The sequence below is a fragment of the Cygnus atratus genome, chromosome 17, assembly GCF_013377495.2.
Source record: "Cygnus atratus isolate AKBS03 ecotype Queensland, Australia chromosome 17, CAtr_DNAZoo_HiC_assembly, whole genome shotgun sequence".
Classification (NCBI taxonomy): domain Eukaryota; kingdom Metazoa; phylum Chordata; class Aves; order Anseriformes; family Anatidae; genus Cygnus; species Cygnus atratus.
In genome coordinates, this window is record NC_066378.1 from 11,662,557 (window position 1) to 11,679,857 (window position 17,301).

Below are 17,301 nucleotides of genomic sequence, written 5' to 3' on the forward strand. Positions count from 1 at the left end.
GAGGCGAGGCGGTGGCCTCGAACGTGTCCCTGGATGTGGCCGGGACCTGCTGCTGGGTTTCACCGCGGCCGGGACCTGAGGTGCCCCCGGGCAGCTCCGCAGGCTCCAGCCGAGCGCGGTGTGGAGGCAGGGGCTGCTTCCCGGCTGCTTCCCCATCAAAAAGCCTGCTCCGAGCCTCGACTGAGTCACGGACCCGTGAGTAAGAGGCAGAGAAGTCTTTGCCATAGTAACGTAGGAGCTTTGTCATCGCATTAGCATGACGGGGAACTGCTGCTTCAGACAAAAACGTGCACTTACCGAATCGCTGCCCTGACAGAGGTGTGAGCGCTGGGGCGCCGTGACCACCGCCACCACGGGTGACACCACGGTGGGACGGGGCACGGAGGGGCCCTGCCCGCCTCCCGTGGTGCCACCAGCCCCTCAGAGAGCAGTTTCTCGAGTGGTTTTTTTTTTTTTTTTTCCTCTCTCCTGCCCAGCCTCATAAAAATAGACTTTGAGCAAGCAGTGTTTCCAAGCAAAAAGCCGTTGGATTTGTTTGTTTTATCTGGAAGTTTTTTAAAGGATTGGAAAGTTGGGTTGGAGGGGAGGGACCGGCTCTTCCCAGCGCAGGGATCCAGCAGCAAAGTTAACGTTTCCGCCACGGCTTTATCTTCTCATCCATGTAAATAAACGTCCTACACACGTCATCTGTGTGAGGCTTGCAGGGAGAGCCGGAGATGATGGGCCTGTTCCTACTGGTAATATTTATTCAAGCAACAAGAGCAGGAAACAATAGCAGAAGCGAGACTTTTCCTTGAGGCCGGCGGGCGGGAGGGAGGGAGCAGTGTGTGCGCGCCCCGTGGCCGTGGCACGTGCCCTGGAGAGCAGAGACGGTGCTGTCCTAGAGCAGGACCGGGGCACGCGGTGTTTGGGCACCTTCGGGATGCCGTGACGCACCCAGTGTCCCCACCAGCAGCAGGAGGCAAAGTCCTTTGGCAGCGCCTGCAGCGGGACGCACGAAAGCCGGTGTGCTCCGATGTTGGCTGTACTGCACGTGGGTCATCAGCTCTGCTACCTGCGGGTGGGCGTCAGGATGCGGCCGTGGGCGTTTGTGAAGCTGGAGGTAGTCCCTGGAAGCACGCAGTGCAAACAGGAGCAAGCAGCCCTGTGCCAGTGGCTCCTGCACACGCATCCTTTACCCGTGTGTCAGTGCTGACCCTGCCCCGGGGGCTTGCTGGGGCTTGAGCTCTGCAGGAGGGAGAGCAGGGGGACGCTGTGCCCCGGCCACAGCAGTGCTAGATGGATCCTTCACCCGCTGTCCAACCCCAAATCTGCTCCGTGCATGGGGTGCAGCATCCCCAGGGCCTCCCCCGGAGTCGTGCTCCCTCTGGAGGGGCAGCCCCATGTGCAGTGAGTGCCTGGTGTGCGCCGTGTCCTGCTCTGCCCCGAGGGTTTTGGCTGGGCGAGACCACATCATGGGGCTTCGGGCAGGCGAGTCTGGTCCTGGCGGCCACTTTTTGCAGGGTCTGCGTGGGGAGCATCAGGACTCAGAGCTGGGGCTCAGAGTGGTGTTAGTGCCCTTCTCGTCCCTTTGGGCAGGAGGGGTGCTGGCCGCTCCCGTGCAGCTCCCATCCCGCTGGGCTTTTCCTTCTCACCTTCCTCTGCCTCTTCCCCCAGGAGAAGGAAAGGAACGCGAAGAGGAAGAAGAAAAAAGGCACCGCCGTGCAGAGCGAAGAAGCTGCCTTCCCTCCCGCCGCCGAGGACGAGGAGATGGAGGTGTCGGGGACAAGCGGCAACGAGGAGGAGATGGCCGAGGAGGCAGAAGGTGAGGCGGGTCGAGGGGGGAGACGTGCTCAGCCATCCCAGCGTTGCCATACAGCCACGGCGGAGCAGTTCAGGTGCTGTGTGTGGCCTTTCTGGGGCTGCAAATGTCAGCGCTCCCAGGGGGCCGCGTGTGCCACCCTGAAGCTGCACCGAGGTGATGCTGTCCCGCAGCACGAGGCGCTCGTGACCTTTCGGATGCCTCGGGATTTCACGCTTGCGAGGACTGCGCTGGATCGCTGCCCTCCTCCCCTGTCCGTCGGGAGGGATGTTTATTTTGGGAAGGCTGTGCAATGCAAAGGCTCGGTCACCAGCCGGCCTCTGCTGGGGACCCCCGGGGGTCTCAGGAGTCAGGGGTGTGCAGGGAGGAGCAGCTCTTGCTGCTGCCTTGAGCTCTTGAGGACCAGGGATACCAAGTCACTGTCACCTGAAGTCACTGCCATTCCCAGTCCTTCCCAGTGCAGCTGTGATGTGACAAAGCTCTGGGCTCCCCAGGCCCCTCTCCACCCCATGCGCACCTTGTCCCTGCAGGGTGACACCTGGGGTGATGCCCAGCAGCTCCTTCTCGCCCCACAGAAGCAAGAAGTGCCCTTCTTGCACCAGTTTATTTCCAGTTTCCATCAGCGCACGCTCCCCAGAGCGTTGGCTCTCGTAAATCAGCTTTCTTCTTGTTTTCCTCCAAAAACCAGGCCCTGCACAGCTCGGCAGGGCGCAGGGCCGAGCCGGGGCAGACTGCAGGCACTGCGGGGTCTCAGGGAGAGGCCCAGGGGGAGGCTGCTGGAGGAAACAAAGCAGAGATCCCCTGGGTGATGCACGGGGATGGATGCAACCCGCTGGGCTCGCACAGCCCATCCCCGTCCCGTCAGGGCATCGTGGCCACCACTGCCCCAGGTGGCTGAGCCCCCCCAGGGCTGCCACAGTCCATGTCCAGCAGGGCTGATGGACCTCGGCGGGTCTTTTCCTCCCCATTCCCCTTTTAAGGGAGCATTTTTCCTCTCTCCCAGCCGTAGGAAAGGAAGGAAACAACTTGAAAGTGACAATTTTCAGCTATTTATCGCTTAGAAAGCACGGCAGCGAGTTTGGAGAAAATGTGCATAATTTTCCAACAATAGCCCCATTTGACTTTTGTCAAAGTAATTTAATAACTTAACCAGCACTGCTGGCACCCTGCTGCTTCCTGGCCTTAGCACCCAGGCTAATGGGACTTGAAATTGGAAATCTTTTCAAATCATTGTTGGAAGTGACTCATTACAAGGCAGATTCCAGGTAAATCTTTGTGCGAGGTGATATGTGACTCAGAGCCGCGGAGTAAAAGGTAGTTATTGCTCTTTGTGAGAGTGGCTGAGAGGAAACAATGCGGTTTTGAGATTAAAGACAGATCTCTTGACACTCGCTGAAGCTTTACCTTCCTAGAGCTCCAATCCTCATTTCTAATTCCTCCCGTTGGGCGGAGGGGGCCTGGTTCTGAAGTGGGCTATTGAGCAGAGCGAACGTGGAAGCAGAGGTTGATGAAATGTCACGGGCACAGAAATGTCAGAGCGGCGCTCTGCTCGGGAAGGTCGCAGGCCCCGGGGTGACATTTGGAGACACGTGGGGAGCACCTTGGGGCCGGGGGCCACGCGGCAGGCCCTGGGGTGGGGAGAAGGACTTGGCACGGGTTGTAGCGTGTGATTAATCGCCTGTGTCCAAGCCGTCTGCTTGCAAATGCGAGGCACGTGTGCTTGTTTGCCCGGTGCCCGGGGCTTTGTAGCCAGCCGGGTGCTCCCATCTCCACCCAGCTCCCTTCCTCGCCTCCCCAGCCACGGATTCAGGGCCCAGAGCGAGTACAGCAGAGCCCAGCGCCCGGCTGAGCCTTTTTGTGCCTCAGCTGCCCCTTTCACATCGGGTAGCACCGGGCACGGGGGGACCGAGCGGCTGCACGTCTCTGCCCTGCAGTCCTGTGCCCAGCAAGTGGAAGACTTCGGGCGTGCTCAAACGCGTGGCTCCTGGGACAGCCACATCTTCGTGTCCCCGATTTTGCTGGCGTTTGAAGCAAAATGGGCTGCTGTGGAGAGAGGCAGGTAAAGGGACACCTGGGAAGGAGCTCATTTGGACAGGAGCATGAGAGCTGTGCCCCGAGGGGCCGTGCCGAGGCGTGTTGGGGGCGTTGTGTGGTCGCCTGGCCCTTGCTGCCTTCCTTTGTACAAGGGAGGCCAGGATGGAGCAATCCTCTTCCAACTGCAGGCCCCCTCTTCCCGCAGCACCTCCATCTCTCTGGCCTTCCTAGCCCATTTCAAGCCATGAGCAGATCTGAGGAACGATCCTTTACATTTAATAATTAACCTGTCCTGCAGCACTGGCAGAGCTTTGCTCTCACCGACCCTGACCTCCTTTCTTTCGCCTCTGGCGGCTCAAACAACAACAAACAGGCGCAGTGTTTTGGGATGGTCCCCAGCTGCCCTGGGGGTGGCAGCGCCAGGGACACGCGGGACGTAAGCCGGCGGCCGCGCCGTGCCAGCAGGCGGGCAGTGAGCCGCAGAGCTCCCGGGCCCCGCAGAGCAAAGCCGAGCTCCAGAGCTATGGGTGAGGGAGGCCAGGAGCAAGCAGCAGGGTTTTCCGTCAAAACCCTCCTTCCCAGTTGCTGGGAGCGTGGTTTCGGCTTCGGGTGGGGGTTTGCAGCAGCCGCAGCAGATGCTGAGCTGGGCAAGCCGGGAGACCCCCGGTGCGTCTCCGGGGCATCCCAGCCCTGCGCCGCGAGCCCCGGGATCGTCTCCCCCTCGGAGCAACGAGGGCGTTCTCCTCCCATGGGAGGGGGCGGAGGCAGCGGTATGGGAAGTGAGAATCTCAGCCCGATCCTTATTTTTATTTCTTCCCTTTTCTCAGCTGCAGTAAATAACAGCTCCGACACTGAGAGCATTCCCTCGCCGAGGCCCGAAGCCAAAGAGGGAGGCGAAAGCGGGGCCAAGGCACCACCCGGGCCGGGAGGTGACTCCGGCGCAGAACCGGCAGTCAAGTTGGAAGAGGCCCCCACGCCCCCCGACACTGCCGCCGCTCCCGCGGCCCCCGCCACCAACCCCGCTGCCGCCGCCAGCCCTCCTGCGGAGGCGGCTCCCGAGGCGCCCGGCGGCGAGGAGAAGGCCCAAGAGGAGCTGGTGGTGGACGTGGTGAAAACGGAGGAGCCGGAGGAGAAGGCGAGCGAGGAGCCCTGCAAGAGCGAGGTGAAGAAGGAGGAGAGCGAGGACGGCCAGGAGAAGGACAAAGGGAATGACAAGAAGGCGGAAAGCGGCGCCGGCGGCGGAGGGGCGGCGGGGGCGGAGGGGACGCCCAAGGCCGAGAAGAAGGAGAGCCATAAAGGCAGCAAAGGTGCCGGGGTGAACCCCGACAGCGACTCCAGCGCGACCTGCAGCGCCGATGAGATGGACGAACAGGACGCCGTGGACAAGAGCAGGTAGGGCTGGGGGGAGAGGCGGGTCACTGCGTGGCCCCAGGGCCAGGCGAGGCGTCTGCTGCGTGCGGCAGTGCCCACGTGCTCTCTCCTGAGCTCTTTTTTTAGGAGCGTCACCACTGAGGTGCTCCCCAGGCGAAGGGACGTGCCCGGCTGTGTCCCTGCGTGGCCGCGGCCCTTTGGCCATCGCTTGCAAAGGGTCCGTGACCCCGCGGGCAGCGCGATGTCCCAACGCGGGGGTGCTGCTGGGCAATGGCCCCAGACAGGTGTTGGGTGCAGAACCGCTGAGTCTGCTGCTCGCAGCCCTGCGGGGTGATGCAATGGAGCCGGACGTGTCCTTGGGGACAGCTGAGTTATGCAGAGGCGTAGACTGGGCTGCCTGCATCCGGGGCTGGGAACGGTTTTTCTGTCTGAGTCGGCGCTGGCAGGGGAGCAGTCACTTCGGGGACGTGTTCCCAGCGCAGAGAGGGGGCGAGCTGCTGCCTTGGCGGAGATGCTGCTGGGATCAGCGAGGGTGAAATATCCGCCCTGGCCATAAAGGGGGCAGAACAGTGAGGGATGTGCGAGCTTTCCTGCGGAAACACCACCGGGGCTTCACCTGAGCTGCTGCGGCCCCGAGCCCCGCAGCCACCCTGGCCGGTGGCCCAGGGGGTCTGTGACCCTCCACGGGTGGCTCTTGGGACAGAGAGGGGAAACATTGGCCTCTTCGGAGGAGAAACGTCCTGTTCCCCTCCCGTCTCTTCCCACCACAGCCTCAGAGCCCTCCCCACCCAAGAGCCTCACAAACGGGACAGGGTTTCCTGTTTTTTAAAGAATATATATAAATACGTGCCTCTTTGTAGTGCTATTTTCTCTAGTGGCTCCCACTTCCATCCACGCTGGCTCCTGGGCCGGGAGGGACCTCCTGTATCCACCCGGCCGTGGCACGGGGGCACGGAAGCCCCTCCAGGCTCCTGCCTCTGCACTGGGCTGGGACCGGAGGCTGGTGTCCTGCATCCAGCATCCTGCATCCCTCCCGAGGGCTTGCAGGGGGTGGTTGGCAGCAAGACGGGTTCTCCGAGGCCAGGCAGGCTGCATTAAAAAAAAAGAAAGAAAAAAAAAAAAAAACATACACAAGGAAAGCGGCAGGACAAGGCAGCAGGCAGCTGTCGTGCTTCTGTGATCTGCCACCCGTAACGGGAGCGCCGCTCTCAGGAGGGCACTGCGGTGGGTGAGTGCAGGTGGGTGAGTGCTGCCGGCACAGGAGGGTGCAGGAGCATCCCTCGTGCTGCCTGCACGCCCCCTGGGAGCAGCCCCCCGCTGGAAGCAGCGCGGATGCTGACGGGGGCGCTGGGGATGCAGCTGGCCCTGGCGCCGTGTTGGGGCCGGGGCCTCTTGGCTGGGGAGCTCCTCTCTGGCGTGGAAGGAGTCCAGCACCACCCCTCCCCACCCTCCCCTTCCCAGCTGGGAGAAACCTCCCCGCGAGGGGGAGCGAGGCCAGCAGGGCTACACTCCTCTGCTTAACACGAACCCAGCCGAAAACGGGGCGGCAGCAGCTTTTACCAGCCTCCCCGCTGCAAAGGAGCGGCTCTTCTTGGGAACGACTTTTCCATCCGGGCTCCGCACTGAGTCAGTGCAAATATCTCAGCCACCAAACAGCTCCCAGTTCCCGGGAATATCAAACAGTAATCAGGCATCCCTCTGCTGCCCGGCCACTCCGCGTAGCAGTCTGGTGGGAAGGCGCAGGTGATAGCAGAGCCTGCGGGCAGGGAAAGCTGCGGCCCGAGCAGCCCTGTGGCTTTGTCCAGGCGAAGCAGCCGGCCCTGCCAGCCCACACCGTGTCCTGCAACCAGTTTGCGGGAGCTGGTACCCGTCGTGGTGCCCGCGGGGATGTCGCGCGCTTCCTCATTCGCTCCTTTTCGATGCGATCTCACAGAACCAGAGGCATGCCTCCCGGTGCGTGCCTGCAGCCCTCTAACAAGCCGTGGGAGTTCAGCTGCCCTGGTTCCTCGCTTCTCCAGCCAGCCGAGGCCGCGTGCCCGCGGGCGGCTACCGCAGCCCCACCGCCGCGTGACTGCGAGCACGCGGGCAGAGGCGACGAAGAGGACGGGGCTGCCGAGATGCCGCGTGAGCCGCCCCGGCTGGGACGGCACCGGGCATGTGGGCGATGCTCGCCCGCCCACCCTGCGCTGCTGAGCTTGCGAAAGCTCCGGGGTGGCCGCAGCATCTCCCAGAAGGGGATGGGGGTGGCTCGAGGGTCCCTGCGGCCACGGGGAAGGGGCAGTCGCTGGCCACCGTGGGTCCTCCTGCTGTTTGTGCTGGCACAGGCTAGGCTGGGAGAAGGAGCCGCAGCCTTAGCTCGTCAGAGCTGAACGAGGCAGCTGAGTGTCCGTGGTTACACGCAGCATGTGCTGGGAGGGCTGCCGCGAGCACCGCGGCTCAGTGGGAGGTCAGGCCAGATGGAAACGCGCGTGCGAGGCCGCGCACACTTACCCGCTGCCGGTCTGCAGCGCGGGGCAAGGAGATACTGCACTGAGCTTCCCGGGCAACCTGGTGACTGCCCCCGGTCTCTGTCCCCTTTATGCAATGACCGCATGTGCAGGAAACTGAGTTTGGACCACCTTGGAGGGGTCATGGTGTATTGGGTTGTCCAGCAGTTTGACCAGTCCCTTGGTCTTGGACCGGTCCCCGTGGTGAAAGCTGAAGGATTTGGGAGGATGCAGTGCCCTGGTCATCCCAAAGCCTTCCACGCTGCCCAGGCTCACCCCGGGCATGCTGACACCCTGCAGAGGGCTCGCTGCTCCTCCCAGTGCCATCGCCCACACGTAGGGACTGGTCGTTGGGTTTGGGGCCCCCAGGTGAGAGGTGCTGGGGGTTGTTTGTCTCCTGTCCTGCTGTGTGCGGACACGACCAGTGCCTCTCCGGGCAGAGCATCCACCCGACAGAGCTGTGCCTGCGGCAGGGAGAGCTCCGTCCTCTCCCGCCGCTGATGGAGCTCGCCGGGCTGCAGAAAACCAGGCTGAAGATTGGCTTCTCTTGGGTAAAATCAGAGCCCAAACTGTCTGGGAACGTAGCCCAGGGCTGCAGAGCGTGCTGCCACCGTGGGCTTTCCCCAGTGGTCTCTGGTTTGGGAGCCCCAGTACAGACGTGCTGCAGCTCAGCATGGCATGATTGTCCTGAGAGCAAGTGCTGGGTGTCCTTGTCCCCAGGCACTTCTCAGCAGCCTTTGGGGTGCTGCCCCCATTCCTCTGGTGTGGCTCCACCCCACCTGTGCTGTCCCGTGGGCGGACATCGCCGCGATTGTCTGGAGAGCAGCTCGGGTGAGCTGCCCCTCACCTGGTTCCCCCAGAGCATCCCAGTTCCCCCAGAGCATCCCTGTTCCCACTTCTGGGGCAGATCCCGAGGTGGGTCCCATTCCCGCTCCGATGCAGGGCACTGCGCGCCACGAGGGCTGGGGCAGCCCCAGCGCTGCGATGTATTTATTCCCCGCACATGGCCCAGCCACGCTTGTTTATTCATCCAAGGGTGAGCATGGAATGACCTTGAAATTTATAGGCTGAAGAGAGCAGTGAAATAACAGCTAAAATAAACAAATCACGCTGTAAAACTTAGAAACGATGAACTGGCTTCAACAAATGGGAGCTGGGAGGGAGAGAAAGTGAAGATGTCCTGGAGCGACATGGCCCTGCGGTCTCAGCACGGACACATCTCGACCCGAGGGCTTTGCCTCTCTCCTTTCCCATCCCTTTTTGGGGGGACCCAGGAGATGCCCACCCGCCTTGCAGCGTGGTGGAACAGTTGGGAGGGGGAAAGCAGCGTGGTGCTGGTAACGCCCCAGGGAAACGAGGCATCAGCTGGTCCCTACAGCTGGGAGCTGTGCAGCGGGGTGGTGGGAGGCAGAGATCCCAGCGATGCCCAAAATCCCTCCCCTTCGCCCTCCTGGCTGCATCTGTGCCCTTGCAGGAGGGCTGTGGTGCTCGGCGGCAGGGAGCACCCTGTCCCAGGAGGAGAGACAGAGGTTTTGTAGCACAGCAGCGTGTTGGGGCTCCTGCTCTTTGCAAGGGGCTCGGCACAGCCATCCTCTGAGTGTCCGCCCCACAGCTCAGCCACGGGGAAGAGCCGGCGGAGAGGGCGCGGGGTTGTGCAGCCACGAAGCTGAGCACCAAATCCCACCCAAATCCAAGCTCTCGCCTTTCAGGTGGTCCAAGTGCTCCAGCCGCGTGTGCGTGGTTACTTGCCCAGGCTGTAGAGCCTTGATAAAAGACAGACAGTCCTTGAACAGGAGCGCGAGGCTGATCTCGAGTGCTGGGTGATGCTTGAGTGAGCTGGGGAGGGTGGCGTGGCGCCCAAATGCAATCTGAACGGGTCGCCCTGCTCCGTGACTCCGGGCTCCGCTTCTCCCTCGGGCTTATTCTGGACAACAGCAGCTAGTTTGCTAGAAATAATTAGCGTAGTAGCTAAAGCAAAGAGGAACTGAGAGCCTCTCGAGGCAGACATAATCGTCTCAGAGCACTGAGTCCCACGGGACTTTTTGTCTCTGGAAAGCAGGACATAAATCCCGTCCCGCTCCCCGCCTTCCCTGGGCCTGGTTATCCCACGGCAAAGCTGCCCTGGCTGTGGCAGCACTCTGCAGCTCGCTTGGTGCTGCTGGGCTGCGTCGTGTGGTGGGGAGCGGGTCCCCTGGGCCCTTGTATGACTAAAAGGAGCTGAGGTACCGGCAGCCCACCGAGGTGGAGGTGGCAGGCATTTCTCCGGGGATGCAGGCACCTCCCCGGGGCTGCAGACAGCCCGTGCTCCGGGCAGTGAACCTCACGGTGAACCCTGCAATCTGTGGCATGGTTGGAGCCACCTGAACAGGTCTGGGACCAGGCAGCGGATTGCAGAGCTAGCAGCCCGAGTGCACGGTGTGCTCAGGAGCCCGGGGTCCCAGCCGTGAGCAGTGGTCCACCTCGCCCCTCGTTGATGATGAGGATGTTTCTCCGTCTCAGCAGCACGAAGCAGGGGGTGTGGGGCATGGGGGAGCGATCAGACGTGGAGCTCGTCCATGGCACTGCCCCCTTAACCTGTGTTTTGTGCTCAGGTTGCTGTCCCCCCGGCCCAGCCTGCTCAACACCGCCAGCGAGGCCAGGCTGAACTCCTCGCCGCAGAAGCCGCTGGACCTGAAACAGCTGAAGCAGCGCGCTGCTGCCATCCCTCCCATCGTAAGTGCCCCAAAAAGAGGGTTGGGGCCGGGGGCGCAGCACGTGCCTTGCACGTACACTTGCACTGGGACGTGTCCCCCTGCCCGACATGCGGGTGGCTGAGCCCCATGTAGGCAAGGTGCTTTCTGTGCGCAGCGTGCTCCCAGCTGCCGGAGGGCCTGCCAGCGATGTTTGGATGTCCTTTGAGCTCTTCTATCAGAAAGTAGTGGGAGGTCTGGACAGAAAAAGCTCCTCATTGCCACATGACTGCTGCCTCCCTTTGCTTTAAAAAGCAACTGTGCACCCTCCCAGCCCTGTGCTTCTCCTGGTCTCGTGCTTAAAGTCACCACGTAAAACATATTTATGCTCTTCCTCATCCAGAAGCTCTTCTTGGTCCCCCTTTTTCAGTACAAGGCTACTGGAGAGCCACAACAGGCTGATGGTTCCTGTCTGGGGCTGTGACAAAAAGCACCCTCTTATCTCCAGGGTCAGCGCCAGAGGAGGAGCATTTGTGGGGTGGGGAGAGAAAATCCCTGCTTGTGTGTGCTGGGTTTCAAGTACTCAGGAAAGACCCGTTCCTGGTGCTCTTTCAGTTTCCCTTCTTCCAGCGAAAGATGTGGCTGCTGTCACGTAACTGCTTGCAAAAGCTACGGGCACTGAACTGCAGATTAGAGGCTTTAAACAAGGGAGGTCTGAGGCTCTCCGGTGGTGTCACCAGAACAGAGCTGGTGCTCTTTGTTGTGGGTTTTTTAACCTCCTGTGGCTGGTGAGCCTTGGAGCTCCGTTCGGGATGGTTGGGCTGTGGGGCTTTGTAACACCTTGCTGCCTCCACGGCTGCGAGGGATGTTAACGGGACATGGCAAGTTTCACCACCTCTTACTGTTTTGTTGCAGATTTCTGAAGGTTTCTCAGAGGGGATATTGCAGAGTGGAAGCGTGAAGCCTCAGGTGCCTCCCCACGCCCTGGCCCTCTACCAGCAGCAGATCACTAAAGCCCACGAGTCTGCCCGCGAGGACGTGCCCCCAAGCAAGCTGTCGCAGGCCCAGCAGCAGCAGCAGGCTGACAAGGAGCAGCAGCAGCCGAGCAGCAGCCCGAGGGGAAAGAGCCGGAGCCCCGCTGTTGGTGACAAGGAAGGTAGGGCGGTGTGCGTGGCGGTGTGCGTTTATCTGTGCCACAACGTGCCCCGTGTGCAGCTGCACGCAGCCAGCAGCTTGCCTCCTCTTAGGTGGACGTTTGCTTCAGCCCTTGAAAGCTCTTTAATAGCATCTCGAAGCGGGACCGGAGAGGCATGGCTAATTTCCCATGTTCATTAGACAGTACATCATGTCTCATTGAGCCTACAGCAAACACCGAGCTAGTGTCGAGTGCCGAGGAGGTGAAGATTGCCTTTATTAGCGTCTCTGCCATTCACTTGAGAGCAAAGGGGCCTGGAGGCATGCCAGGGCTTTGGGTACAATGGCTCTTTTCTACCTTGCTGGCTTTTTATAAAGAATGCTTTTAATGCTCAGCAGGGACCATTATTTCATTTAAAATCAATGCTAATACTGTGACTTGGAGTCCAAAGGTTCCTGTAAAGATTCCCAGTGCTTTCTCCCCGGAATAGCTGTGATGTGGTTTGGCTGCCTAATGAGCAACCCCAAGTTTCCCACCGTAGAGCATCTGAAGTGTTATTAGCTTGAGCACCTGGGGATCAAGGTTAAGGAGAGTCGGGAAGTCCTGATGAGACTAAATGTGTTTTTAATCTCGGTGACAGTCTGTTCCAGTTCGGCGTCGGCGTCCCTGCCCCTCGTAGCCCGCTGTGTGTCGACGAGACACTGCCACCAGCGGTGCCATCAGAGGAGCCGGGAGGCTGGGCTTTGTGGGGGCGATGCCCCCCAGTAGTGGGTCCTGCACTGGGATCGCAGTGCAGGGAGGTGGGGAGGGATGAGGCCACATGGATGAGGCAGATAGGTGCTGGTTGTGGTCATCGCTGGAAAATTGGTGCCCTCATTCAGCCCCCAGAGCAGCCGCATCCCTCTTTGGACAGGAGGATGTGCTTGCAGAAGGAGTTGGTTGCTGACTCTTTGCCAGATTTTCTTTTTCCTTGAACAATAAATAGCACCGTGTGTGGATCAGCCCTCCAGAATGTTTTGCATGTAAGCCAGGAAGGTGACTGCTCACCTTGAGGAAGGGAGTTTCCCCTGAGTCACGGTGCTGCCACCCATGAAGTCCCATCTCAGCTGATCCCGCGCTGGTGCTTGCTGCCCGGGCAGATCAGCTCCCTTCCAGCCCTTCCCCGCCAGTGGTGGGTAATGGGTTAATGGGTTTGATCTCCTCCTGCACCGTAATCCTGTGCGGATCTGGTCCTGCACAGCTCGGCTTCATGGTGAGCCGCATGGCACGGCCAGTGCTGGAGCCTGGAGCTCGGCACCACCGCACCGCAGTGCATAGTATGGAGCGCTTTCTTCTCTGGGCCACCTCTGCAGTGCTCCAGATCTCCGTGTTAATGAAGGTAATTACCCTGCAAGGTGCACAGCACCTGGCCTGTGTCACACAGACGCATGGAGTAGGCTGCCCAGGCTATGATAAGGATTGGGAGCGGAGCAAACATCTCGGGTGATCTCCAAACACCGCGTACCTGTGCCTGTGTGCTGGTACCGCTGGGGGCCTGGGTCGCACGTGGGCCCTCGGGAGCCCTCGTTCCATGGCGTGAATGCATCTGCCGTGTGAAAACCAGCAGGTTTGTGCTGAGAGGCACCTCGAGGGGAGAAACCAAGTCCCCAAAGCCCTGTTTGAGTGCAGCGATGAACTCGGGTGGTGGCTCAGCGCTGTCTCTGCGGCAGGATACCCAGAGATGGGCAGGGCGGTCTGTGTACCAGGGGAGCGCCCCTTCCCTCCCCTGCTCTCCAAGGCCTCCCCCTGGGGCAACAAGTGTCAACACCCCACACGTTGGGCTGCCGTACCGCGTCTACAGGGGCCTCGTTAAATGGGGAGAGTCCAGCCCAGCCGGCAAACCTCAATCAGAGCAGCCCTGAGGCTCCTCGTAGCCAGGGGCCAGCTTCCCCGCAGCAGGTCCGCCGCCTCCTCTGCGGCTCGCTGAGGCCCAGCTCGATAAGAGAGCTTGAACTCCTGCAGCCGCTCGGGGGATCGACGTCCTTCACACCGTTCTGGATCCGCTTCAAAGCAGTCTTGCACACATCCTGGCCAAGGCGTTGGCTGCCTCGCGGCTCCTGGCTGGGTCTGTATCGCCTTGGAGGGCGGCCAGGCCAGAGCCGTACCTCCAGAGCACGGGACGAGCCGCGGAGCGCGGGGCCGGGCAGGGGCAGGCAGCCCTGCAGAGCCCCAGGTCGGGCAGACGGATCCCTGATCCCTTCCCCCGGTGCCGAGCCGCCGTCGGGCATATCTCGGGTTATCGCGCGGCGGTTGGAAAGCCGGCGGTGCGTTGTGTGTTGATTTAGTCGTGTTTCAGTTGGCCTTCGGAGGAGACGGGGAGCCAAGAGCATTAATTTGGATGACGGATCGTATAAACTCTGACTCGTTCGCTCCGATTCCAGGGGCTTGATAAACGGTAATAGGAACTCTCTCTTCCCCGTGTAAGTGCTATTTTATCAAAAGCTGGCTGAGTTATAGCCGCCCTCTAATGCGGGGGCAATTAAGAACTGGCCACATTTCACAGGCTCCAGAGGCACGGAGGGGAGGGAGAGGCACCCGCGGGGCGGGGAGGAGGACGTGGCTCTCCGGGAGCCGTCCAGGGGGTGCGGAGCCTTGGCTGGTGGTGCCTTGGCTCCGGAGAGCAGCTCCAGCTGGGACATCCCAGCGCCTTTCAGCCCTGCATGCCGTGGGCTGGATCAGCCCCCAGGGAGCTGAGCGGGGCTGAGCTGAAAGGGAAAAACTGAAGGGATGCCACGGCCCCTCCGTCAGTGGGGAGGATGCTCCTGGATCCCCTGTGCCGGGAGGATCCTCTCTGGGACCTGGCATGGGATCTTCACGGGGAGGGAAGCTGCTGCAGGCGAGGTCTGGCCCCGCCAGGCTGCAGCTGTGTGTGTGCCCAGACACCTCTGCGTGCTGATAATGGATTTCTTGTCTCACCGAAGAGGACAAGAATAATCTCCCAGCTTCTGAGTACACTGAGCATTAATAATGATAATGCAGTAAAGCCTCATTAAATTGGGCCTCTGATAATCTACTTGCCCTATTATTAGGCTTAGCAGGATTCAGGCATCTATTTTTATCAAAAATTGATGGTTAAAGGCTGGGTTCATTTGTGACTGCTATTGTTTACTGCCCAGTTTCTAATTTCTGGTCAATGCAGGCGTTATGCAGGTGGGTCTGACAAAGAAGGGCAGTGCAAAATTAAGTGGTTATCGATTAAAAGCAAATCCTACCGAACCTGCCTCTAATCCGTTCAAAAACGGCTGTCTCATCTGTCTGCTTAGCAAAGCGTTCCTCCGTGAGGATGCGCTCGGGATGGAGCAGATAAAGCTCTTCCCCAGCACCCCGCAGGGTTCTCAGGTCAAGAAGAGGGCTGCTCTTTAACCACCCCCAGCACGGCTCTTCAGCCAGCAGGCACTTCTTGGCCTCGAATCAGTCTTTTTATAGGCAGGGCGAACCCAGCCTGGCATCCAGCAAAACCTGAGCCAGATCATTTCCGAAAGCTCCCCTGCCTGCAGCCCAGCTGCCTTGCAGCGGAGGCATCCAGTCGTCACGCCGAGCCTGTCTTGAACTTCATTTGCCTTTGACGGTCTCACAAAGCGCAGTTGTCCCAGGTGCTGGGAGAGCAGCTGGTCACTTCAGGCTCTGAGCATCGTTCCCTTGCCATCCAACAAGCTGACGCCTTTATTTCTGGCCCATCAGCAGACCATAGGGGTTGTCACAAGCGAGGCAGCACCCGCTGGATGTCCCTGCGTGCTGGGGGACGCGGGGTGCTGGCAGCATCCTGCCCCCCCGGCCGAGGAGTGTGAGCCTGGAGGAAGGTTGTTTTGCCTCCACGTGAAGGGATGTGGCTTTGGCTGCTCGCTGAGCCTTCCCTTCTCGCGTCTGCCTGTCCGTGGGGTGCCGCTGAGCAAGCTGTTTGTCTTCCTTTTGCCTTGCAGAAAAGTCGGTGCATTTCTCATCCATCGCAGAGGCTCAGAAGCTGAGCGCGGAGCCGACGGCCGCCTCATGCTGGCCCCCTGTCCTGTCCTACTCCCGGGATGTGATAAAAACCTCTCCCCAGGCGGAGCCCCACTTGTTCCAGTATAACTCACCAGGCAAGTGCAATCCACCATCTGCACGGCACGTCCCCTCTGCCCTGACCTGCGGCCGAGGACAGAGGCTGCGGTTGCAGCCAGCATCACGGGTTGTTCCCTTAAATCGGTGCAGTTATTTTCTTTTTGGGTGGGAGAGAGGGCTTCGCAGAAACCCGCCGGTCCCTTGCTTTGCTCCAGCACAGAGCAGCCTCCCTCGCAGCTGGTGGGGCCAGCTGAGAGCAGCCAGGCAGGTCTCCCAGCCCTGACCGGGGCAGGATAAGGGACGTGGTTCGTCACAGACCACCACGAGTGTTCCCTGCACCGCCCTTGGTGCAGTCAGAAGGGTTTTAGCCCTCACTCTGCTGTCCCTCTCTATCTGGAGGGCACACAATTTAGGTGCAGACCCAAAAGGGAAGAGGTGATAATTGAAACTAGTCCAGTCCTCTCCAAAGCGGTTGTGCTGCTTGGATCCTAGAGCCACGTTACCGTCCCTCAGTTCCCTAATGCTTGTGTTTTCCGCGCAGGACACCCCATCCCGCTAAACCTGCATGAGAGCTCTCGCTCAGGGCTGCAGCGGCTAGCGAGCATCTCCAACCCTCCTCCCCTCATCTCCTCCACCAAGCATCCTCCTGTGCTGGAGAGACCCGTCGGCTCCATCTCCCAGGTACGTCGGGTGCGAGCGGCAGGGACGGCTGGCGGGAGCCCGCAGCTGCTCCCTGACCTCTCCTCTCGCACCGCAGGGCATGCCCATCCAGCTCCACACACCCTACAGCTCCGAGCATGCAAAAGTCCCCGTCGGCTCCATCACCATGGGCCTGCCACTGACAATGGATCCCAAGAAACTGGGTAAGAAATCGGGAGGCGAGGGATGTCTCGCAGGGCACAGCAAGGAAGTGCAGAGGGTGCAGATGTGATCCGAGGATGACAGCAGTTGTCTGGGGAGAGCAGAGACAGGGAGCTAAATATATGCAGTATAGGAAAGGGACAACTCAGGCAGGGACACTTCCCAGTCTACAAATACCCTGTGGCTAATACCGTGATGGAAGGAAGGAAACGTATTGCCACTCCCCAGGCTGGTGGGTTAAAGAGTAAATGGCCTGAAGTGAACAAGGAAAGTGTTCAGCCTGCGGATTTGGAAAAATTTCTTAACATCATGAGGAGTTGGGGAAAGGACCGGGTCTGGATGGGGGATGTGGGTGCCAGCCCTGCACTGCGACCCCACAAGGAGGGATCGGATCAGTGCCTGCTCCTGGGCAGCACCCGCCAGCTGCTTGCAGCGGTGCTGGAGGAGGCTCTTGGCCAGCGGCGGGTTTTGCAGGGAGGCTTCCAAGTCCTCCTCCTCGGCTCCCCACCAAAGACCTGGCCATTGGTCCAGCCAGTCCCCAGTCCTGCCTCTGCTGGGTACAAGAGCTGGTGCCAGGCGGGGCTGAGACGTGATCCTGGTGGCCCAGGCCACCGGAGGTGCCAGCTGGAGGCTGTCGGAGGCCACGCTGATCTGTGCTTCGTGTTTTCCAGTGCCTTTTCCTGGAGTAAAGCAGGAACAACTTTCTCCTAGAAGCCAGGCCAGCCAGCCGGAAAGTCTGGTGATGCAGCCGTCCCAGGAGGGCTCCATCCTGCGGGGTGAGCGTGCGGCCGTGCCCCAGCGTGGGAGGGCAGGAGGGATGCTCACTGCTACACCAGGCGCGTGCTGCCCTGGGAAGGTCTGGGTGGA

The 17,301-nt window shown here is 60.6% G+C and overlaps 1 protein-coding gene across 28 annotated transcripts in view; it reads left to right on the plus strand.

Annotated features, from left to right (window-relative positions):
- NCOR2 (nuclear receptor corepressor 2) overlaps window positions 1–17,301 on the plus strand; it is a 235,881-nt gene that overhangs the window by 188,565 nt on the left and 30,015 nt on the right. For all 28 annotated transcript variants that reach the window (XM_035565016.2, XM_035565023.2, XM_050714116.1 and 25 more), the window contains 8 exons: window positions 1,657–1,804; window positions 4,663–5,227; window positions 10,284–10,404; window positions 11,277–11,517; window positions 15,456–15,611; window positions 16,115–16,254; window positions 16,331–16,436; window positions 17,106–17,210. In XM_035565016.2, coding sequence (XP_035420909.1) covers window positions 1,657–1,804; window positions 4,663–5,227; window positions 10,284–10,404; window positions 11,277–11,517; window positions 15,456–15,611; window positions 16,115–16,254; window positions 16,331–16,436; window positions 17,106–17,210 — 1,582 coding nt within the window. The remainder of the gene's footprint in view (window positions 1–1,656; window positions 1,805–4,662; window positions 5,228–10,283; window positions 10,405–11,276; window positions 11,518–15,455; window positions 15,612–16,114; window positions 16,255–16,330; window positions 16,437–17,105; window positions 17,211–17,301) is intronic.